This window comes from Micropterus dolomieu, linkage group LG04, assembly GCF_021292245.1.
Source record: "Micropterus dolomieu isolate WLL.071019.BEF.003 ecotype Adirondacks linkage group LG04, ASM2129224v1, whole genome shotgun sequence".
NCBI classification, from domain to species: Eukaryota; Metazoa; Chordata; class Actinopteri; order Centrarchiformes; family Centrarchidae; genus Micropterus; species Micropterus dolomieu.
In genome coordinates this window covers 28,557,441-28,582,010 of record NC_060153.1, presented here as the reverse complement: position 1 = coordinate 28,582,010, position 24,570 = coordinate 28,557,441, and the positions used below count along the sequence as shown (strand labels likewise).

Sequence of the window (24,570 nt, the reverse complement as noted above, 5' to 3'; positions counted from 1 at the left end):
TATATATATATATATATATATATATATATATATATATATAGAGAGAGAGAGAGAGAGTCAGGTTTATATATATATATATATATATATAGATAGAGAGAGAGAGAGAGAGAGAGAGAGAGAGCGAGTCAGGTTTTCTCTGTCTCACCTGGCTGAAATGACTGCGTATCCCTCGGTGTCTGTTGCCAAGGTAGATGTAAACAGCCCCACTGTTATCATCCTCTAGTGGGGCTCCAACAGCGACGTCTCGGAGTCCATCTCCGTTCAGATCTGCAAGACTGGATATGGTGGTGCCAAATCTCCCCATGGAAGGTGCGGTCACATTCAGTTCACTTCTCAGTTGCATCTGGAACGAGAACATAAGTTAAATGACTGTGAAAATATATGCATACATTTTCTCTCACGAGAGCTAAAATAGTGTTAGACTGAATCTGAACCTTTATCACAGCCCACCTCATCAGTCAGTGTATAGACGTAGATCTGGCCTTCTCTCTTCACCTGAGGCTGGTAAAACAGGGGAGCTCCCACCAGAAGGAAGTCAGTGTTACCATCTGAGTTGACATCTACTGAGCACAGCTCTGCACCAAAGTAGGAACCAATCTGAAAAGTGAAGTTTAAATCATTAATTTTAAAAAATGGTTTATACAAGTAGAGTAAAGTTAGGATAGGTTTATTTTGCTTTAAACAACTCTAGGTGCCAGTGCAAGGAAGTTCTCTGGTTTCCTCTCTACAACCGCTGAAATAATATGCCTTTGCACAATTTCATAAAAGGTGCAACATGCAGCATTGAGCTTCTATAAATTCAAAGTAAATGGAATGCAGCAGTAGATGTAAATGTGAGGGGATTCTAGGTTTTACTGAGCAACCTTATCTGGATAGTCCCCTGTTCTAGAAATGACTGACACTAGCTGTAATGGTGTCATAACAAAAAGGCTTTCAATAACCAGCAATAGCAGATTGAGGTTTAAACATGTTAAGAATTGAACCAAATAAAGAAATTATTTCTGTTTAGAGTATCTATGATAAAGCAGAAAACTTTCTCAAGACAGTTACCAACCTGGTCTCCATTTAGTCTTTGGGCTGCAATCCAGTTCTTGTTTTCTTTTCTGAAAAGTACGACCTGTCCCGTGTGGTTAAATCTTGGTGCACCCGTGAAATATAGAGGAGAGTTACTCTTCTCTCCAACAGAAATAGAGTATCCTGCAAAAGCGTCAGTCACAGATGAAAGTGTTACATTTACAACACAGAGCTACCTTAAACCCACCACTCAGGTTGGAAACTGAGAGAAGTAATTTATTGAGGCATATGTTTTTGACAAGCATCTAAGGGAGCAAAAAATGTTTTGAGCTTGTGAGATGAAGATCATAAATAATTTCAGTTGTATATCACCTTCTGTTTGTATGTGAAACAAATGCATCTGAATGCGTAAATGGTAAACGGACTATAGCACCTTTCTAGTCGTCCGACCCCTCAAATGTTTTACACTAATGTTAAATTCACCTTACACACACACATTCATTCACTGATGGCAGAGGCAACTGCTCATCTCAAAGGATGTAACGCACTTAAAATATGCATAAATAGTTTGTGTGGTAAACAAATAAATAATTTCATGGTAGGGTTAATGTCAAATTCATGTTCAGAGGGTTAAAATGTTACAAATCCATATATATGCTTTATTTTATTTTGTTTCATAAATCCTAATCCTAATTTATAAGAGAAATGTATTTAAATGTGGTCACAAATGTGTTGGATTGTGATTGGATGATGTGTGTACATGCAGAAAAGGGGTCAGAGCTGACCAGGAAGAGAAACGAGAGAGAGAGAGAGAGAGAGAGCGAGCGAGAGAGACTGGAGCAGGTATTTTGGTGTGTAAGTTTTCCAAGATAGTTGTTTCCTTAGATTTATTGGCTAGATAATCTCCAAGCAGACGTATTTTGTGAGTAACTGACCGAGGTCTGCTGTATTGAAAAGAGTGCCACTCATTAAGCAAGTGAGTGCAGGAGCCCTAGGTCAGGTTAGGCCCTGACAGTGCAGGAGCCCTAGGTCAGATTAGGCCCTGACAGTGCTGGAGCCCTAGGTCAGGTTAGGCCCTGACAGTGCAGGAGCCCTAGGTCAGGTTAGGCCCTGACAGTGCAGGAGCCCTAGGTCAGGTTAGGCCCTGACAGTGCTGGAGCCCTAGGTCAGGTTAGGCCCTGACAGTGCTGGAGCCCTAGGTCAGGTTAGGCCCTGACAGTGCTGGAGCCCTAGGTCAGGTTAGGCCCTGACAGTGCTGGAGCCCTAGGTCAGATTAGGCCCTGACAGTGCTGGAGCCCTAGGTCAGATTTGAAATTGTCAGTAGTCGAGTCAGTACACATGCTTAGACTTCCCCATTTTGAGTCTCTGTTTGGGGAAATAACTTCTTTAAATACGTAAAGTCTTAAATACGTAAGTCTTTAAATATCTTTAAAGACTTATGTCCTCATTTAATGATAATTCATAATATATTTAATTCTACCTACCCAATACTCTGCTTTGCATTACGTAATTGCTCTGTTGCTAGTAGGCTATCCCCCTGTAGACCGTTTGACCGACACAGTTTGGGACTGCATGCTGCACGTGAAACCGAAACTAAGTGAAACACTTGTGATCAGGCAGCACCACTCGTCACAACTGTCTGGAATCACAGCACGAGTTGCACTTGATCACGGCTTACGCCGGTGTTGCATCAGCTGGGCTGACTTGATTCTCGCCAAGTCAAAAACTTTCTCTTGCAGCGCTGATGACATTCTGTGCCCTAGGCAACCGCCTATGTTGACTATGCCACGGGTAGGCCCTGAGGGAGTGGCAAGTTAGCTTTGAACTAACTGTCGGTGCTATGAGCTAACCCACCTCAGCAGGTGCTGTTGGATGGACTGCTTCACCCTGGACTTCTTGGCTACTCCCATCGCTCTTCTGCCTAGTTTCAAATGCAGATATGTATCATTGTTGGGATATGAAATTACCTATATCGGGATATAGTTGGATATTCAACTTAAAACTAAGATCAACCAAGGTTATTATTGTTAATGAAGATGAACAAAACAACAAAAACTAGATGTGAAAAAAAAACTGTTGTTAAATGAAAGAAAAATAAAAACAAGGCTTTACAAAAAACTAACTAAAACTGTATAGTAGGTTTGCAAAACTAACTAAAATAAACTAAAATGAAAGATTAAATGTCCTTAGTTTTCGTCTTTGTCAATATATTTTATAGGACCTAGACTTAGCCTATATTTCGGGGGAAGTTGCGTCTGATTAGCTGAGAGGCACTTGTTGGTGAGCCGCAGGTGTTTTATGCTTTTGTCCTCCGCATGAAGAGCTGGCTGTCCTACCACAATGTTATGAATCAGATTTTAATCGGAATTTGTGCCTTGCTTTATTCGTCAAGAGAGCCCGGACCAGTGGACTGCTACGCTGGTAGCAGGTGGTGGACCACTGTTACCAGGAGAGCCCATCCATTAGGGGTAACTTAGTCGGGGAGACCCAGGTAGGGATCAGCTGCATAGCTGGTGGGGTTTGAACATGTTATCTATTATGTTATCTATTTTCTATAATTGTACATAAGAATATATATCCGACACCTGTATAGAGTTGTGTTTTGTTCGGGTTGCAGGTAGTGAGTCACTGCCTTGGTGGTTTTCTTTTCCTTGTTTTGTTCTGTTCTTATGTTCTTGTTTAATGCTTATGTGTAATGAACTTGCCCCCTAGTATATTTAACCCTTAGCACTGGGTTAATATCCAGACTAAAACGGCGAAGTTTGTTCAGTAACAGTCCCAGCTCATTATTGGTCCATGCAAAAAAAAAATCTGGTGTGGTTCTTCATTCTTTCGCCAGATCTTCTGTAACTACGGAATAGACCATCTGCTTCATGTTTACACCGGCACGCGCATGCCCATTGTACGTGAACGGCCACTAGATGTGCGTTTTCAGTCGTTTTAGTATAGATGGAGATCAACTCTGATACACAGCTAAAACGCTGGTGTGGACGGAGATCGTATTCGTTTTAAAATTCCGTAAACAAAAACGGAGTAGCGTGGATGGGTAAAACTTTTACACATGCAAATTATTTCTACAGCTACAAAGACTTTTTATGTCCATACAATTTCTTTTCACGTGCACTGAAAGGTGATACACTATAAAGTAACCTCAACACTAACTGCAGGCTGTGAAATTAATTGTGAACATCATTTCACAAGCTCAAAATATCAACATCTCATGCCAAATACAAAGACATTAAAATAAAGAAGCAGATAATAAGAAAGAAATAACTTGTATGTAAATACCCATGTAGGAGTCCATCTGCATGTGTGGATCGTCAATTTGTGTTTGTTTTTGTCCTTGAACCTCTTCGAGAGAACCACGCCAGGTTTTTGTTCCAACTGAACCCAGGATCAAGGTGTCCTGTTGACAGAAATACGCAGGTCTGGTTAGAGACCTTTAGCCCCGAATGTTTTGACTGTAGCCCAGAATGAAAATTAACAACATCAAAAATATTTTCCATATTAATATGTAATAATCTCTATAGAAAGGAGCGCCGGTGGTACCAACACTAGTTATTTTGGGAGGTCAACAAATCAACTGAGTAGTAGTAGTGAGGCAGCAGAGAGGAACTCATTGTACATCCAAAAATCAAGGAGATCAAGCTCCCCTGTAGTTCACACCCTGCTTGTACCACAAGTTGTTGAAAAGAAGTTTTCAAAGTTTGGTAAGAGGCTTTGCTCAAATTAGCCAAATGGCATCGGTGCATGACATTGCTAATGTTGGCTGGCACAAGCAACCTCCTGGTAACTAGTTAATTATGCTTATGTTAATTATAAATTAATTATGCTAACACCTATGATGTCCCATTAAATGTCCCATTAAAATCACCACCTGTTTGAGTGTAAATAGAGACATGACCATATACAGTCCTGTGTTTCCCATTTTTCCACTCCAGTGCGACCGCCATGGTCTAATCTGTTCCGCCACAGTTTCTTAATGAAGCGAAAACATTATCAAAACTGTTTTGCTTGACAGATACTCTTGGCTAGTATCTGTCAAACAAACTAAAATTGAAAGCGCAATATGGCTTTGTGCCCTTATCAAATCACAAAAGACAGCGATTAAATTAAAGTATTGTGATAAGTATAAAGAAGTTATTTTAGGAGGAACTAAGTAACATTTACTCTGAGTAAATTTTAAATGAGCTATTTTTTACTTCACTTGATTAATTCCGACTTGAACTCGGAAAAAAAATATGTACACGACTTCACGAGTAGCAGCTGAATTATGTAACAAAACAATGGCAGGTCCCATGGAAGCACACACTGTAAATGGTGAACCATAAACTAAAAGGCAACAAAAAGTATATTTGCATATATTTAAATTTAAAAAACACATATACGATAATAATAATAATAATCCTTATTTGTAGAGCACTTTTCAAAAACAAGTTACAAAGTGCTTTAACAAGTGTAAAGACAATAATACCAAAAAGACAATAATACAAAACACAATACAAAAACATTGAAAAGACTAAAATACAGATAAATAAAATTAGTAAAATACAATAAAATAAAAGGGATAAAATAAAGTCAAATAAGATCGGGAAAGGCTCTCCTATAAAAGTATGTTTTAAGAAGGGACTTAAAAGAGTTCACTGACTCAGCCGACCTGATTTCCTCGGGCAGGCTGTTCCAGAGCCTCGGGGCCCTGACAGCAAACGCTCTGTCCCCTTTAGTTTTCAGTCGAGACTCTGGAACAGACAGCAGACCTCTGCCCGAGGATCTCAAGGTACGTGCTGGTGCGTATGGTACTAAAAGGTCAGGTAATAGTAAAACCTGTTCTGCATGTACATTGATGTAGAAATATGTTAGGCCTATTATGTAGCTGGTAAAGACTCTCATAAAAATCATCTTCTCTGCATAAAAGCTATTGTTAAAAATGCCAAAACATTAGGAGGTTTAACTACAACATTGACTGACTTGAGGGTTACCAACTGATGTAGCTAGAGGGGTACGCAGAACTAGTAACGTATAGGCTATTTATGTCAGTTAAACTTCCATCCTTTGAAGTAACACCTAAAACACTGCTGAGGGTGCAACTGTGTGTCCACTCTGTCACGGTCAGCCATGGTTTTCGTTCACTTTCGGCATCATGCACCACTATGCACCTGGAACACTTTGAGGACGGAAGTCAGAAGTTTCAAATGCGACATTAGCATTGGTATGATGTCACACATTCTGCATATTGTAGCAGAAAGGTGAGAAGGTGAGCACATAAATGAGACACACCTGTGAGCTGGGGCAGCATGGAGGAGAACAGAAAGAGGGGTGAGAGTGGCTAAAAGATAGCTAGAAGTTTAATCCAGTAATGGATAGCTTTGCTCTAAAAAGAAAAACAGATAAGTAAAATATAAGTAAATTGCTTGGCAGTTACCAGCTGGATTTCCTGAATTTTCCTGGACAACAGCGCACTGCTAAAAATGTACTGAGCGGGTTTGGATGAATCTGGTTCAGTTCCCCCAAACAAACATACGCACACTTGATCTCAACTACAATGATCTAAAAGGAATTGAACTACTTTCATTCTGAGTTGAAAGGGCATATAAAATGTTGCACATATACACAAAAAACTCACACCTTAGCTTCACTGAAAGGTTGAGGATTATCTGAAGTCATTATTTAATGGAATTAATTAAGGGACATTTAAATTTCGCATCAGGAGAGTATGAATTTGGTTTCTGTTGATTTAATGACACTCTGTGACTGAGAAACTTCTGTTCTTCATTATTTGGTTTAAATACAACAAGATGTAATTGGTGAAACTGATTTGAAGCTTTGTGCTTTCTTGGATCTTTGGTAGTGAGGGTATCAACCTATCCGGGTTATCTATCCAGCTAATCTAGTGACAGGTTAGGGTGTGATTATTCTCCCGTCAGGCCCCAAACTGTTAATTTGGATATTTGGGGTAAACCTACACTACAATATAAAAAGACGGCAGCATAGCAGGACATTGCAGGTGAATTATGTCTTTTTGACTTTACTCACCTTGTAGAAGACAGCACTGAATCCACTCTGAGACATTTCATTTGTCAGTTCTCCCGCCCGAGCCACTTTGGTGCCTAAATATAAAATATATATAATAAATAAGCATTTTATGTTACTATTGCAGGGACACACCAGGAAGATGAAGTGTATTTTTGTAACATTATTGCACTTGAACATCACCTTCCATTGTGAAGATCTTTTTCTGAAAGTTTTCTAGTATTCCTGTGAGTCCGTCGTAGTTCTCAATTTGAAAAGCATATTTGTCGGTTGGATCTGAAGCAATGTTTGTAAATTTATCCAGCTTAGCAGCTTTGACCTGAAACCAGAATGCTGCTTGAAATTATGAAGTCCCTCCAAGTCGGATGTCAGCAAGACACCATGTTCACAGTAAGACACTCAAAACTGGACTCAGAGCAAGTTGCTCTGTTTAAGGCTGAGATCAGCCACGATTGTTACAGTATTAATTAAAGACATAGTATTTGCAATGTTCCCATGTTGGTAAATGTACACGTCTGAACAGGTCTGTTTTCTTCTGAGAAGTACAACTAAATGCAGAATGAAGAAATCTTTCAATTTTATGTGGGTACATAAAAACAAAAACACTTTTGCATACAAAACCAGGCTGTCAGTGCTATCAATATATAAATGAGTATATATATAAATAAATAAATAACTATCACAGTGTAAAAACTTATAAACTGACTGAATCATCTGCATAGCAGTGAACAGATCAGTTCCAAGGATTGATCCCTGAGGTCCCTGATTGTTTTAGCTGAATAAACACATGATTCAACAAAGATTTATCTACAGGACAAATAAAACAAAATACTGTGACAGGTTATATCACATGACAGCTTACCCCAATGACAAAGCGAATGACATGTTTTTCATTATATCTTTTAATAATCCCATAATTGTCTGTATCACTGGGATCTCCATCTGTGATTAGTACCAGAACTTTAGTTGCGTCAGGAGAAGCACCTGCATCTGGGTTGTCAAAGATTTCCTCCCTGAAACAACAAATGTAAACATTTTTAATGCTCAGAATATTAAAAAAAAACTAAACCTATCTACAAATAATATGGTCATAATCATACAGTTGGACTGTGCCACTTCTTGTCAATAACAGCTGATATTTTAATGTAATTCAATAGTTCAAGAGTTTGAGAACTGTTTGTAACTTACAACACAAATTTGAGAGCTTTGTGTGTGTTGGTGAGACTTTTCATATGGGGTTCTTTCATAAGTTTACTGAGAGCTCTGCCTTCATTAAAGTCATTGAAGTTAAAAACCATCCTGTAATCAAACGAGAACTGAACTGCTGCAAACTGAAAAAAAGCAGACACATAAGTTTTCATATAATATTGTGTGCATGATTTAAGACCTATGAATGTTTTAATGTTGCAGTAGTGCAGTGACCTTGACTGATGTGCTTGTAAGGCTGTCCATTATATCCACTATGAAATCTTTATTTTTGTTGAACTCTGTTTCTGTCATACTTCCTGATCCATCAAATAGAAAGACAAGATCCACTGTCTTTTTTGTGCATTCTGCAAAAAATAGAGTTAAAATGTGTACAGAATATTTAGTCAGGACAAAACATTGAGAATAATTTTTTTATAACAGCGGGAGATGTTTATACTGTCTAAATGTCTTTTACCTTGGAAAGCAGGTCTGAAATAGGAGGTTTGCTGAAGATCTTGTGTGATGTTGTAACACACGCTGTTCAGATAGGAGTTCTCATAACATTCATGGACCACACTTGGGCTGCAGACCTAGACCAGAATAGAAGAGCAGTAAGACATTTGATTCATCATATTAAATAGTTTTGCTCAGAACATGAAGAAATGTCACATAAACGGTGAATTATGTAATGTATTTAATTTTGTGATTTTCTTACAGTGAATTGGGAGTGTGTGGCGTCTACAGCTATCGACAAACCAAGGTGTTTGATCGATGCGTCTTCGAGAGAATCTACTGCAACAGTAACACCGGATTAGTATTTTAAAAATACACAATGCTTTTCAGATACATTATGAACCTTTTCCCTTTTATAATTCATATTTGTGAATTGTTCGAAGTGGAACTTATCATTTTCTACTGGTGTGGTTCATTGTGTAATATTGACTTCAAAAATCACAATTACATACCTTGAGGTTTGAACCACTGTGAGGTGTTTTGGTGAGGTTTGATTATTCCCCCAGATCCATTTTGCCATAATGGTGCCGTGACCAGAAGCCTGTGGATGAGCAACAATAATACAACAACCACAATAATAGTAATCTTAAACATTACAGTGGCCTGGCTGGCATGAGTAACACAGAAAACTCCCGCAGTTGTAAGCAGAGTTTGAGTGATATCTTTGTGATGCCACTGCAAGATTAGTCACAGGATGCAATATCAACAAAATGTTCACAGGAGCTCTTGATGACATAAACCAGAATTATCTTCCATCTACACTGCTAAACAGAAAAGGAAACCATGCTCGGCTAATGGAAATTTGAGCAATTTAACCTCCATGTTCAGAAATGCAAACTTACCCTTTGTCTGTGCCAGACATGAATTGGAGCACTTTGTAGCCAAAGAAATCTTTTTGCGAACCATTATAGACTTCAGGATTTGTTATATCGATGTTGAAAGCCAAAGAGACAGGGATGGCTGTAATTTGTGGAAAAAAAAATCATCAGAACTTGTTTAGGTCTGCACAAACCACTTTTCATATTTAACAATACAATTAATTATAAATACAGTTAAAAAAAAGAAAAGGGTAGTATCTAAATGGATACCAAAGTCTTTGGCAAATGTTTGTTCAACACTTCATGTTTGTCCAACTTCATGTTTATGTTGAGATTTTGTGCATATTTATGTTTATCCCTTAACTTTAGGTTTTTTTTCATGGAGCTGCAAGAACTACATGTCATACTAATGACAGACTAGGGTGACCAGAAGCCCCAGAATTTGTAACTTTCCCAGAATATGAGTTGTCCCGAGTCCCAATCCTGTCCTGTTTGGTCCGTAGAAAGATTTGAGAGGCATCGCACTGATGAAATTAATAAAATATCTATGTAGGCGATAATTTAAATGATCATGATTTACACACAGTTACAGTCTCTGTGTATTTATTTTTTGCACCCCCTTACCTATCCAGGTGAGTAGTATAGCTACGGTACCTGAGACAGGACATGTCATCTATGAGATAGCAGAGAGTTGCCAGTCAAGAAATCCGGTTTCTTTACATTGATATGTTAACAAATTATATTTAATTGATTATTCAGTCAAACCACATGTTATTGTGAATATTATTGTTACTTGTTCATTAAACATCAGCCACATCAAGAAATGTTACATAATGTCTCATACTGAATTTGTGTAATAAATTTACTGTACTGTAATCATACTTTTTGTTACATCTCGGGAAGGTTGGCTCAGTTAGATTAACGTACCAAAGTAAATGAAGAACATCTCAAAAACTATCACACCTAGTGCATCAAGTATCACCACTGACAGATAACAGGAAATGTAAGCCTCACTGTTTCTGCGCCACAGTCCTTTTATAAACCACATAATACATGAAGTTTACAAATGCATTTTCGGGTGAGGATCGAGGCTCCTCTTACTTTGCTTAATTAATTAGATAAGCAATCTAAAAATCTTACTAAAATGTTTTTTGTTTTTTGTTTTTTTAAATACGAAAGTATAGTAAACCAAAGTAGTATTGAGTGCCATAATTTCAGCTTGTGGTAAAACGGTGCAATATTTAAAGAGAGTCACTACATGAAATTAATTATGTCCATGATTTTTTGCCATCAGCTGTATCTGTCCTGACTCCATGTGGCTTCATGATATAAAGATCCACAGGCTGTCGGCTCTTGTGCTAAACAACACCTGTCACTTCTCTTCTTACTTCTGCATTTACTCATTTAGCTGACGCTTTTATCCAAAGCGACTTACAATTGCTATACATGTCAGAGGTCACACGCCTCAGGAGCAACGATGGGTTAAGTGTCTTGCTCAGGGACACAATGGTGGATGTCTCACACCAAAGGCAAGCATCTTATCTATGCGCCACCACACCCCTAAAACTTCTAATAAACCAGATGACTACTCAGAGACTATTATTATTATTTTTATTTTATTTTTCCTCTTCTTCTCTTTATGGACACATTTAATGTAGTGATGAGCGTCTGCACTACCAGAATTATTACTCACTGAACCTTTAAGGTCCGGTATGCCTGACGTTGGACTGGTACTTGCCAACGCTCATACATGTCATTTTGTCGAATGGGCATATACTGTATGTTGCTGATCTTTCCAATGGACATTGTTGTTTTGGGTCAATTGACATCAACCTATTTTGTCATTTAAGTATGAGGATGTGTCAGTTTGTCATGGTAGTGCCCCTTTACTGTAAGATCACAGCAGAAAAATCTGAAAAGAACTAATTTCTAATCAAAGCTTTCTCCCTGACTTCCAAACCCCATGTGCTATCCTCAACATTCAAGTGCTTAATTGCATTGTGTGTAACCAAAGGCCTAAAAGAAGGTGGGGTACGCGGACTGGCCAACACGTGAATTTAAATATCAAGTATCAAATAAGCAAGTACATAAAGTTCTTTAAAAAAGGTAAGCAAACCAAATAGACTTTGACAATACAAATGTATTCACAAAAAAATCTGCAAATAAATACAACTCAAGCAAACTGAAAAACACATTTACTACTTTGACAACACACACACACACACACACACACACACACACATCATAAAATGTATTGCAAATAAAGAAGCAAAAGAAAAACAACTGAGTAACAACAAAACAGAAGTCTCTGGGGGAAACTTCAATTGTTGTGTCTGATTTTTCATGATTCTGTGTTTTCTTCTGTTTTCTGCATTTGTGGTTTTGTATGTGATGTGTATGTGACCAATGGACACATGAAGTCAGTGACTGGCTGATGAACATAGTGGAGCAAGCAGCTAAAGAGACAGATATTTTCCTCAAGAGGTTGGTGGAGATATGGATGTGCTGTATTAAGATGCATGTATTTAAACTACATATTTCAGCTACAAAATAGAATTTTTTAAAATTGTATTTGACAGGGCTGATGAAAATGACTTTATTTTCTCTATCAAAATATCGTAGTGTTTTGTATTTTGTAGTTCAATCATTATAGTAGTTAAAAATACTGTCAAATACTTTCTGAGAAGTCTACATGACATCGTAAAAACGCTGCCTCTGATTGGTGCCTACTCAGCATAGACTTGTTGAGATCAGAACAGAAAATGGATCCAGACCAAAAGAAGAAGGTCAGCAAATTATCTGACCCAAGCAGCAGCCCTCAAATTTAACGCTTAAGGTTAGCTTACTACTACAGTCTCAATGAAGCTTCCATCGTTTGTGCTCAGGGACTAAAAAGCGTTTCAGAGTTGTTATACAACATTACTTATAATGCCAAGAGATGTTGTGACTTGTTAAATGCACATATGTGTTATTGCAACACCATTAGACAGCAGGTTTGTTGTAGCTCACAACTTCTCGTCAAGTCAAAGTGTGAAATGGGAACTGTTTGTTCCCAAATAAGTCTGCTATTGTGCATACTGTGTGGGCACTAAAATGCACGACTCCAAATCCTTCTCCCTCTTTTGTTTGACAGAACGACATTGGAGTCAGAGATAGGAGCACGGAGAGACAGTCACCTCTGAGGAGCGACATGAGTGAGAGAAAAGCAGACAAAGAAGAGAAGAGGTAAGGGAGTGGCACTGGTGTAACATTGTGGCCCTCGCTGGTTTGATCAGATATGACTCGTTAGGCAGAAAAAAAAGCTGTTGCTCAGTCAAGTCAGGGAGAGATCAAATAGGTCAGTAGAAGTGTTCTCGTGGCACCTTGGAAAAGTATTTTTAATACTTTTGAAATACAAAAAAAGAGTAGAATTTTGGGTATTTGATATTATTATTTTAAAATACATTTTGATGTATCTTTGCCCATACCTCGGGTGGAGACCAAAAAGACAGCTAGAGATGAATGCTAATGTTGCTGTGTCTGCTGAATGTGTAAATAGGCTACTTTATATGGTAATTTAACAGCCAACAGCCATTTCTTAATGTAGGAAAAAGTTGCCGTGTGTTCAACTCTCCCGGCCACTGTATATTTTTGGCGACATAAAGTCTGTTCACCTTAATCACTATCCCACTCCAGTACAGGAATAAAAAGAACACATTTGAAAAACTCAAAAGCAATTTGTTTCTTCAAAAACAATGTCCTGGTTACCCTGGACAATCCACAGACCTTTCAACTCCTATTGGCACAATTTCTTCTGTAAATAGTAGTTTCTTTGAAAACTGGTAAAGTCTTAACATGAAGCTGCAAACTTGCATGAATTATTCTAATTGTTTGTGGTCTAACTGTGATTGATTTCCTAAACTTTTACACCCAGCACAGTTTCTTTACATGAAAATTTAATCTGATAACATTTGTAAAATAGTTAACATTAATAGTTAGTTAACAAGTGGAAAAAAACACATGATATAGTTTACTTTACTTTGCAATACATGTCTCAAGGGTTTGAGTCCCAAAATCACCATGTCGTTCCCAACACACATAAAGCACTCCTATCTTTCCTGTTGCCGATAAATAACTTTTTTAAAGATTTTAGATCTTACCAACAGCCACCGTGAAGGCGAGCAGGAAGATGCTACGCGGCCCCTGCATCTTCCACATCACTCTTCTCTAGGCTAACAGTGCTGCTGTTGTTTCTTTAGACATGTGTCTGCGCAATGCTTCCTGTGTGCTTGAGGGCGTTTCCGTAACAGGTGGTTGTGACACTTCTGTTCACACAGCCATGCTCTCAGCAAAATGTTTCTAGCCCACCAGGCTTCCCTTTTTCTTTGGTAAATCCTAAACCCTCCAGATTACAATTAAAGATTTTTGGGGCGTTTTATTGAAGGAAAAAGGAACCGGAGAATAAAGATAGTGGTGGTTATTGATAGAAGACAGCCCCACCCTGCTCTCGACACATTTCTGTGGTTGTCTGAGTCATCAAAAGGAAATTATGCTGAACAACGATTTAATGCAGATTCCAGCTAACTGAAGGCACAATTCAATTCCCTGGGAAGTTTTCCCTCATATTTGTTAGCTGTTTTCTTTGATTGACGTAGTGAACTGGTAGTGATGTGTTTTATGCAAACCAGCAGTGGTTGGATTACCAGAGCTGAAGGGGGAGCAACCATAGAGAAACTCAGTGTAAAGGAGCATGTCTACAGTGTTGTGTAATTACACTCACTGTCAGAAGGAAGTCATAAGTTCAAATATGTAAATGTGCAACCAGGGGAAGCCGGGGACTTAACCGCCGACCTTCCAATTAACGGCCAACCCACTCTACCTCCTGAACCACAGCCGCCCAATACATTACCAGTAAAACTTCTGCATTCAGATTTTTACTTGAATAAAAGTACATTAGTATTAGCAGTGAAATGTAAATAAAGTAAACATACTCATTACACCGAACTGCCCCATTCATTACTGGAATATGATTACTTAGCAGCATTTTAAATGTTGTCAAGGTGGAGCTAATTTGAACTTTACATATGTAACAAACCATCTTTTTTCACAGGATGATCATATGTTTACTATTGAGAGGTGTTTCTAGTATTTTGCCCTCTTGAGTGGACAATATATTTGAAAAACCTCTCAGTATAATGCAGTCCAGTACACTCAAGTAAAAACCCAACTCCAGCACTCCAACTCTGACCCTAAGTCTGACCTCACTAATGAACATACAACTGAATTAATACATCTAAAAATTATAAGCTTTGTAGGGTAGTTTTTATGGCAGGACTGTTGTGCTGGATTATAGATTGTACATGGGTGCCTAATAAAGTGGCCAGTGAGTGTAATGGAGCATTTAACTATTACAGAGCCAGATATTTTGTTATGGAGTTGGTGTAAACTAAAAACAGACTAAAAAGGAAAGGAAATATTGGACTTCAGATGGCCAGAAACACAACTCCAAATAAATGAATGTTTCTCTGTGTCCGCTGGATGTGTAAATAGGTGTGTTTTGTTGCTAACACATTGGCTAAATCAACTTTGAAGATGATATGTCAGTGCCGTTTCCACTGCACTCAAATGGATGAAGTGCCCCCTCTACATATGACCACATATAGTTTACCTGCCAACCTATAATATTAGCTTAATATTCTTTTTATTCTGTATGTCAGTGAATTTCTGTTGATTTCAACACATGACTGCTGTTCCTCTAATTGCTGTTTCTCTATTTTGTTTTTCAAGAAAAACATGAAATTGCCATTTGGCCTACATGGCCCCAGCACAAAAGAAAGTACAGTGTAGTTTCTATTCTCTTTTGAGCCTCATCAAATGACTAATGACGGAGAGCGAAGAGGATGTGAAGTATTTCTCAAGAGTTGACCACTGCAATAACAGTTACGGGAAATTAATGAACACACTAAGAAAGTATCCTCTATTCATCAGAACACAATCTCATTCACAACATTTTCTCCTTCAGTCGACGTGGGACTGTCTGTACATTCTGTTTGTGGTGGCCGTCAATCTTGGAGGACTGAGTGAGCAACAGGCTTTTGAACCTTGAGAGAAAAGTCCACAACTGGGCAGCCCTGTGTTATGCAGCCCAGGGAAATGATGTCCACATGTGGGGAGAAATACATAGACAAGTTCGCTAGAGTCACTCCTCCACTGGCTTCTATCAGGAGAGCTGGGAACTCCTCCTTTAGTGCACGAGCTGCAACATGGAGCTCCTATAGGTGAGAGACATGGTGGAGGAAGGTTTATTATTTCATGTAGATCTTAAGGGGAAGAGTGAGTGGACATCAGGTAATAAAAATGAAAAATGACCTGGGCTTTTGCTCTTTTAATATTATTTACCTGAGGTTGAAAGTTGTCCAGCATGACAATGTCTGCTCCTCCTCTGGCTGCCTCTCTGCCCTCTTCTGCTGAACGGCACTCTACCTCGATCTTACTGCTGAAGCCACACACTGAGCGGGCAGCTGTCACAGCCTAGAGAACAAACAGGGAACAAACTGGAAAAAAACCTCAACAAGACCATTCCCTATTAGGGATTCTAAATAAATTATTATGATATTTAACCACATCTGAATTTGAGCAACTTGACTGTAGTGGCACGGCTCTAGGGATAGAGGTGTCTGACTATCTTTTGGTCAGTTAGTTGGATGGATTGTCATTTAGATGCACACATTCATGGTCCCCAAAGGATGAATTCTTGTGACTTTAGTGATCCCCTGACTTTTCTTCTAGCACCAACATCTGGATGACATTTTTGGCTTTTAGTGAAACTACTGGATGGATTGCCAGGAAATTTTGTTAGATTAGGGATTTTGTAACTTTTTAAACTCAAAATTAAAATCATAATGGTTTTGTGTGTGTTTTTTTTTATTTTCTCTCCAACACTGATTAACTTACTTAACACAGCATGCAGCTGCCCACCTGTGTAATACTTCCTGATGCCCAGACATGGTTGTCCTTCAGCATCACCATTCCACTCAGGTCCTGTCTGTGCATGGACACACCGCCAACCAACATGGCGTACTTCTCCACCAGACGGAAGCCTGGGGTGGTCTTGCGTGTGCCAGCCACTTCTCCATGCCAGCCTCCCACCGTTGCCATTGCCTGCAGCTGAGAACAGCGAGTGGCGATCCCTGAGGCCCGGGCCAGGCAGTTTAGAGCTGGCCTTTCTCCCAGGAGGAGGCACCTTGCTGGGCCTCTCACAACAGCAGTCAGCGTGATGGCATCTGGACCTGTGGAGGTGAGATAAAAACATTAAAGAAGTGACATCCAGTGGAGCCTTGCAGAATTTTCAGAGCTAATTTATTTTAAAGAGGAAAAATCAACATTAAATGGTTGATGTTTTCCACATTTTTCTTCTCGTTTACTTAAAAAAATAATAGCAATAGTAATTTCAAATCAGGTCTTATGACTAGCCAGGACATCTGTATTGCTCTGTGGTGTTTGTGGTAGAATAGGGGCCATTGTAAAGCTAAGAACATAGTATTTCATTACAGCCCTGGCATCACATGTTACGAAATGTTTTGAGAATGTATTATATTGTTATTATTATGTTGAAGCCCTTTGATATGCAGGTCAGCCCATTTCAGTTTGGTAATAGAAATATAGTCAATATTAATGATGCATTGCTTTACATGTTACATGCCATCTATAGACATTTGGATATACCCGGTAGCTCTGTACGCATTATGTTTTTTGACTTATGAAAATGTTTAATTTTAGCAGCAACAGCTCTACAATTGCTTGGAGTTTAGATGACCTTTTGGGGCACACACCTAAAGAAGAGGCACACGTTTGGAAAACAAGCAAATCATTTTTAAATGTATTCTTAACTTCTTAATTTAACTATTTCTTGGTCAAGCACAGTGTCAGGAAATAGTTTGGCACATAACATCCATAAAACTACAACTTAATTTTTATGCTTGAGTTTTTGCACAATTTAAGCAAATATGGTTTAACATGTTAATCAGTGAGCTTTCAAACTGCTGGTAGGTGAATGTTTTACCGTTGGACAGAGCCAGGCTAGCTGCTTTTTTTGAATGGCTAGTGCTTTGTTTAATGCTGCAGTAATGGCATCACAGAATTACAGTACAGCACTCCAGCTTGCTTTGCACTTTTATTAAGTTGGGAGACTCACAAGAGACATTAAAACTAGAAGAGTGCACTCAGTAGAGTCATATTCTCAGGTTTGTCTGTGGGAATGTGGCTGGGGAAAAGGGAGAACAGTGCAGGGTGTCCAGCTTGTATGCGTGGGAGTAGTGGAATGAAGGGGAGAAAGTTGTTTTTGTATATTTTAGTCTCAGTTTTTCACAGAACAGAGTGACGATATTGTAACCGAACATCCTGGGTTCACCTGACTGTGTAAAGTTGATGAGGGAACAAACGGATACAAATAGGTCCAAACTTCTAGATTTCATTTTATTTATTTATTTAGATACCCCTCCCTACCTCCCCTCTCTTCTCCCACACAAGGAAAAGTTTAATCTCACTCAATTGTCCCTCCCAGCTGCTTCATAGTCAAGACAGCAGCAAAGGAGCATTCATGCCATACTTGAGTTGGAAGGTGTTGATGTTGTTTAAAAAGTGCTGAATGACCAGTTGCAAAATGCCAAAATGCTCCACAGAAAAATATAGAGGGTCTTTAATGACCACAGCTGCGAAAACATGTTGTATTTGCATTTTAAGGTGCTTCGCTTATGTTTTGCCTTTTTATGTATTGTTATTTGTCACTGTGCATGTGTGACTAACTATTTTACCCTCTAGGGCAGTGGTCGGCAATAGGCGGCCCACGGGCCAGAACAGGATCCGCCAGCAATAATATCTGGCCCGCGGCCAGATTGCTTTGATAGCAGAAAAATAATTAATACATAAATTTGTAGCGGCTGGTGTTGAAATAGATCTCAGTCATGACAGATACAGTTAGTCACATAACCACTTCCTCTTAAATAATTGTGCCTCCAAAATAAAAGCATGAGACATTTTACTTGCTTGACACACCTCTGAAAAATGTGATTTTTTAATCCGGATCAAACACACACTGCAGCACATGCTTTATTGTGAGCATGTGCAAAGGTGTCCTTATAGTCCTTATTTGTTTAACAAGGGAGAAAAAAATATCTGCAGTTAGTTGGAATCTATCGTACAACCCTCCTAATGGGAGTTCCACACATTACCTTCTGGCCCGCCATGTAACGGCTTGAAATAAATTTGGTCCGATGCCAGACTTATATGCCGACCCCTGCTCTAGGGATTAATAAATGTATCTGATCTAAGATCTTGGTGCTGAATGGTGCCTACCGATCTCAGCACCCTCCTGGTAAATCCAATCCACGGTACAGCCGACCTCAGTGAACACTGCTGTGAAGAATGGGCTCCCTGCCAGGACACTGTGTGGTGTTTTACATAGCAACCTTGCCTCGATCTCTTGTGACCCCACACACACTCCTGCTGGGTCAAAGTTTGATGTGTCCTCTGCCAGCCACTCTCGTGCTAGCCGAGTCAGAGCATGAGGTGGGACTGAGTGTGCTACTGTGTGTGAGGGTGGAGACATTCTGAAACGTGGAAATAGGGGAAACTTAATTTTTTGTTCCATGAAAGTAGGAAGTGAAAGCATATAATAATAATAAAGTTAAATAACTTTCAAGGTGCTTAATTTTCTGACAATAATTGTGATTTAGAAAATACCGGGCCATGAGTATGTACTGCAGATGACAATTTTTAAAGTTTGATGTTTTGCAATGTTCCTGTCACTCCGTTTCCAGAAGAGAATGACAATGGAGGAAACCAAAGCAGATATTCCACTGTGACAGACTTCATGCCCGAGTTGATGCTACAAAAACATCATAGGGGTTACTTTTTATAGAGCACCAGGATGATTTAGAAAACAAGAAGAGACAAAAGACAATGAAAGTTCTATATAAAGAGACTGCATTCAACAGATCAGTTTCTCAGCACCTTATCCAACGAGTTCCTCTTTTGTGTACTGACAAATTACAAACCATAATGAATGCACATATTCCCATACAGGGTGCAAGAGCTCCTTGAATGGTTTGTTATTAAATTATATGAATCAAGGGGCTGCAGCTCTCTCCACCATCATTAAAACACCAAATGAGGAAATTCCTTTAGAAAGAATCATGTCCACTCCTCCAGTAGAAACATGATAAGTACAGAAGTACATCACCACACCTTAATTTAGTTTTATTTCCCTTTAACCTGTCAACCATCTGTACTGTAGATCTTCTCTATATGCTTCACTTTGATCATTCCTTCAGTCTAACCTGCATAAAAAACAAATGGGTGTCCATGTCTGGGCTCATAAGGCTCACAATTAGTATACAAGGAATAATTGCACCTACAGTATATTCTGTCAGACGAAGATTAGAAAAGCACAAATAAAAGCAAATGAAATGTTTACTTACTTGTCCTACTTTTTCTGTTGGACACAAACTATAGAGCCACAGGAAAAATGTGACGTGGAATTTGACCCCGTGTCCCTGTTGGAATGTTTACAAGCTACCAAAGAGTTAGTACTCTAGGCTTAAAGGGATAGTTTGGGATTTTTGAACACACCTCTTCTCCAAACTGGGGATGCGCCATCTACTGCAGGTAATACACTGACTATGGATAGGTACCTCATACAGCCCTAATCCAAAAATCCCTTTAACATTAATTGTTTTAACAAAGGCAGATTCACAGGCCAGAGTGCATATTTGGACAAATGAAGTGAGGTAAATTTGAGGTCCTCAGTCAGCGCAACTGAGGAACATAAACATAACCTTCCTACCATCTTGGTAAAAGCCTGCTTATCCTATCTATCCTTCCTGATAACACTTAACATGCCTCACTCTCACCTCTGGTATTGTTCATTTCTAAAATCATCTGTAATAACTCCTTTACTTCAGAAAACTGGTGCAAACCCCAACAATTTACCATCTTCTGTCCTTTTATTGCTAACCACCTTTTCTTTCTCAAATCCTCAAAAAAACAGTTGCATTTCAGGTCCATGGCAAGGCAAGGCAAGGCAAGTTTATTTGTATAGCACATTTTAACAAGAAGGTAATTCAAAGTGCTTTACATAAAATATGAAAGCAACAGGGAAATATAAAAAAGTTTAAAAGCATAAAATAAACATAAAACAATAAAACATAAAATAATAAAAATAATAAAAGTTACAGTGTTACAATCAGGGTTAAAAGAGTTAAATGGAAAAAAGCAATGATAAAAAGCTAAAAACAAAGAAAAAGAAAACAGGACAGTAAAAGTTACAGTGCAGTGTAAGTTATCAATAAAAAGAAAAATCTTAAATATTTAATTAAAAGCAATGGTAAAAAGAAAAGTCTTCAGTCTTAATTTAAAAGAACTGACTGTTTAAGCAGACCTGCAGTTATCTGGGAGTTTGTTCCAAATATACGGAGCATAATAACTGAACGCTTTTTCTCCTTGTTTAGTTTTGACTGAAAGCAGACCTGATCCCAGACTGAAAGCAGACCTGATCCCAGACGACCTGAGAGGTCTGGATGGTTCAGAACGAAGCAGAAGATCGGAAATGTATTTTGGTCCTAAACCATTCAGTGCTTTATAAACTTGAACAGACTCTGGGGACAGAAAGCAGACCTGATCCCAGACGACCTGAGAGGTCTGGATGGTTCAGAACGAAGCAGAAGATCGGAAATGTATTTTGGTCCTAAACCATTCAGTGCTTTATAAACTTGAACAGACTCTGGGGACAGAAAGCAGACCTGATCCCAGACGACCTGAGAGGTCTGGATGGTTCAGAACGAAGCAGAAGATCGGAAATGTATTTTGGTCCTAAACCATTCAGTGCTTTATAAACTTGAACAGACTCTGGGGACAGAAAGCAGACCTGATCCCAGACGACCTGAGAGGTCTGGATGGTTCAGAACGAAGCAGAAGATCGGAAATGTATTTTGGTCCTAAACCATTCAGTGCTTTATAAACTTGAACAGACTCTGGGGACAGAAAGCAGACCTGATCCCAGACGACCTGAGAGGTCTGGATGGTTCAGAACGAAGCAGAAGATCGGAAATGTATTTTGGTCCTAAACCATTCAGTGCTTTATAAACTAACAGCAGGATTTTGAAATCAGTTCTTTGACATACAGGAAGCCAATGTAAAGCCCTCAGAACTGGAGTGATGTGATCCACCTTTTTGGTCTTAGTGAGGACTCGAGCAGCAGCGTTCTGAATCAGCTGCAGCTGTCTGATGGATTTCTTAGGAGCCCTGTAAGGACACTGTTACAGTAGTCGAGTCGACTGAAGATAAATGCATGGATAAGCTTTTCCAGGTCTTGCTGAGACAAAAGTCCTTTAATCCTTGATATATTCTTCAGGTGAGAGTAGGCTGACTTTGTAATTGTCTTAATGTGGCTCCTCAAATTAAGGTCTGAGTCCATGACCACACCAAGATTTCTGGCTTGATTTGTGGTTCTAAACATTACAGATTGAAGTCGAGCACCGACTTTCAATCGTTCCTCCCTGGCTCCAAAAACAATAACTTCAATTTTATCCTTGTTTATTGAAGAAAATTCTGGCACATCCAATCGTTGAAATGGTTATGTAAATCTGTGTGTCATCTGCATAATTATGGTAACATATTTTGTTGTTTTTCATAATCTGAGCCAGTGGAAGCATGTAAATGTTAAACAAAAGTGGTCCCAGAATGGAGCCTCCACATGTCATTTTTGTCAGCTCAGATGTGTGATTACCTATAGACACAAAGTAGTCCCTGTCCTTTAAGTAGGATTCAAACCAGTTTAGTACTGTGCCAGAAAGTCCAACCCAGTTTTCAAGTATGTCTAGTAATATGTTGTGGTCGACCGTGTCGAATGCAGCACTGAGATCCAATAATACTAAGACTGAAATTCTGCCACTGTCAGTGTTTAAATGGATGTCATTGAAGACCTTAACAAGAGCCGTCTCAGTGCTGTGGTGTGGTCGAAAACCTGACTGTAAGACATCAAAAGTGTTATTTTGTGCCAAGAAAGCACTAAGCTGTTGAAAAACAGCTTTTTCAATGATTTTACTTACAAGTGGAAGATTTGATATGGGCCTATAATTGCTGATAAGTGAACTGTCTAGATTGCTCTTTTTTAAGAGTGGCTTAATGACTCCAGTTTTCAGGGCCTGTGGGAAAGAACCTGAGAGAAGAGACATGTTGACAATTTGTAGTAGATCTGAGGCCATGCATTTAGAAACATTTTTGAAAAAACCTGTTGGAGCATGAGGAGGATTTCAGATTTTGTATTATGTCCTCCAGGTTTTTATGGTTAATAGAATCAAATTATCTCATGCAATTTGAATTGTTTTTAAGTAGACACAGGGACAAGACATATCCTGTTACTGACATGAAGGCACTGATTGCTTGTCTAATTGTTTGAATTTTGTCTGTAGAAGAAGGAAGCAAATTCATTGCAGGCCCTGGTAGATAGAAGTTCAGAGGCTACAGACACAGGAGGGTTGGTTAGCCTGTCGACAGCAGCAAACAGGGCATGTGCATTATTAGTGTTTTCGGTGATGATGTCAGAGAAGAAGGACCGCCTTGCATTTCTCAGCTCTAAATTATAAATGCGAAGTCTCTCTTTATAGATGTCATAATGAATCTACAAGCTCATTGACTGAGACCTGTGAGAGGGCGGGTGTTGAGAAGAAAGTCTCAATAAACTTTTCACTAGTGTTTTCAGTGATATGCCGTTTTGTGATCACCTCTGCTTTAACATTTGTGTGCACGTAGATAGCACTCTCAAAGATAACACAGGAATGATCAGAGAGAGCAACATCAGTCACCACAACCTTGGAAATGTCCAGACCCTTGGAGTCCAAAGTGTGCCCCTTATTGTGCATGGGCCTCGTCACATGTCGAGTCAGTCCATAATTATCAAGAACACAACACAGTTCTTTAGTCCCAATGTCCTGGGGGTTTTCAACATGGATGTTAAAATCACCAACAATAACCACACAGTCAAAGTCAATACAGATTATAGACAGCAGTTCCCCAAAGTCATCAAAAAAGTTTGCACAGTATTTAGGGGGCCTGTAGATATTTAGAAAAATAGCTCGAGAAGAGGAATTCATCTGAAGAGCCACATATTCAAAAGAAGCAAAATTCCCATAAGGCATCTTTTTGCACTGGAGGGAGTCATTAAACAAAATGGCAACTCCACCTCCTCTCTTATGCACTCTAGCTTCACTCATGAAATTGAAGTTGGGAGGGGTAGACTCGATAAGGACAGCTGCACTGTTATCTTGGTCCAACCAAGTTTAAGTTAAAAACATGAAATTAAGATTGTGAGTTATTATAAAGTCATTGATTGAAAATGTTTTTCCTGCCAAAGACCTAACGTTTAACAAAGCTAATTTTAGTGTGGTGTAGGTAGAAGTGTCCTTGGCAAGACACTGAACCCCGAATTGCCCCTGGTGGCTGTTCTGGTATGAGTGAGTGTGTATGTTAGTTTCCATTTGAGCACTTAGGCTCAGTGACTGGTGAATGAAGATGTAGTGTAAAAGCGCTTTGAGTGGTCAAAAAGACTAGAAAGGCGCTACGGTGCGTTTACATTTTTTCGACGAGGAATTAATACTAAATTTGCAGGATATGTTGAGTTCTTAACACATTCACCATGCTTTTTCTGTTACCTATCAAGACAGGGATGGAGAAGACTACCAGCACACTGGGCCCCGGCTTGTCCTGGGAAGAGTCGTGAGTGCTATTTTCCTTGTAGCCTGGACCCAGCACATATCAGACAGAGCTTACTGGGCTTTTTTGCCATTGTGGAGTGGGAGGACGGGTTGGGCGACTTACTTTTGACAGATGTGTCAAACCTGGAGGACTTGTGGTGGAGGTGGACGTTGAGGGGGGTTTATGGTAGAGAAAATGGGAGTGGAGCGAGGGAAGGTGTGGGGAGTAAATTTTGTCCCAGCTCTAACCAGGTCTTCCATGTGATCAGTGAAGTCCA

The 24,570-nt window shown here is 39.2% G+C and overlaps 2 protein-coding genes and 1 long non-coding RNA gene across 5 annotated transcripts in view; 1 reads left to right on the top strand and 2 right to left on the bottom strand.

Annotated features, from left to right (window-relative positions):
- The window catches only part of zmp:0000001082 (integrin alpha-D), a 23,604-nt gene extending 9,785 nt beyond the window's left edge, over positions 1 to 13,819 (bottom strand). Inside the window, exons 1-14 of one of the 2 annotated variants that reach the window (XM_046046679.1) lie at positions 13,703 to 13,819; positions 9,588 to 9,705; positions 9,198 to 9,286; positions 8,948 to 9,024; positions 8,708 to 8,822; positions 8,467 to 8,597; positions 8,233 to 8,375; positions 7,907 to 8,057; positions 7,228 to 7,363; positions 7,048 to 7,121; positions 4,303 to 4,420; positions 1,055 to 1,197; positions 451 to 597; positions 146 to 343 (exon numbers count right to left, since the gene is read on the bottom strand). In XM_046046679.1, coding sequence (XP_045902635.1) covers positions 146 to 343; positions 451 to 597; positions 1,055 to 1,197; positions 4,303 to 4,420; positions 7,048 to 7,121; positions 7,228 to 7,363; positions 7,907 to 8,057; positions 8,233 to 8,375; positions 8,467 to 8,597; positions 8,708 to 8,822; positions 8,948 to 9,024; positions 9,198 to 9,286; positions 9,588 to 9,705; positions 13,703 to 13,760 — 1,698 coding nt within the window. In that variant the 5' untranslated portion in view covers positions 13,761 to 13,819. The remainder of the gene's footprint in view (positions 1 to 145; positions 344 to 450; positions 598 to 1,054; positions 1,198 to 4,302; positions 4,421 to 7,047; positions 7,122 to 7,227; positions 7,364 to 7,906; positions 8,058 to 8,232; positions 8,376 to 8,466; positions 8,598 to 8,707; positions 8,823 to 8,947; positions 9,025 to 9,197; positions 9,287 to 9,587; positions 9,706 to 13,702) is intronic. The other variant, XM_046046680.1, reaches the window with a different exon arrangement.
- On the top strand, positions 12,703 to 21,079 carry LOC123969400. The gene is made up of 3 exons (XR_006824724.1): positions 12,703 to 12,788; positions 16,506 to 16,839; positions 21,050 to 21,079. It is a non-coding gene; the product is annotated as an uncharacterized LOC123969400 (long non-coding RNA).
- LOC123969383 (nicotinate-nucleotide pyrophosphorylase [carboxylating]-like) lies at positions 15,222 to 19,685 on the bottom strand. Of its 2 annotated transcripts, XM_046046739.1 has the most exons (5): positions 19,284 to 19,685; positions 18,897 to 19,150; positions 16,521 to 16,831; positions 15,942 to 16,073; positions 15,222 to 15,814 (listed from the first exon to the last, which is right to left on the bottom strand). In XM_046046739.1, the coding sequence occupies exons 1-5, from the start codon at positions 19,289 to 19,291 to the stop codon at positions 15,605 to 15,607; spliced, it is 915 nt and encodes a 304-aa protein (XP_045902695.1). In that variant the 5' UTR covers positions 19,292 to 19,685; the 3' UTR covers positions 15,222 to 15,604. The 2 variants fall into 2 exon arrangements, with proteins under 2 accessions (XP_045902695.1, XP_045902694.1); XM_046046738.1 differs by having other exon boundaries at positions 18,897 to 19,685.
- Positions 21,080 to 24,570: the final 3,491 nt, after the last annotated feature.

Excerpts from the sequence above, each read along its gene's own strand:
- LOC123969383 (XM_046046738.1), bottom strand. The coding sequence starts at position 19,212 with ATGCTTTCACTTCCTACTTTCATGGAACAAAAAATTAAGTTTCCCCTA. Across the intron at positions 16,074-16,520 it reads CATCAGGAAGTATTACACAG|GCTGTGACAGCTGCCCGCTC; the intron begins GTGGGCAGCTGC and ends TTTGTTCTCTAG. Across the intron at positions 15,815-15,941 it reads TGGACAACTTTCAACCTCAG|GAGCTCCATGTTGCAGCTCG; the intron begins GTAAATAATATT and ends TCTCACCTATAG.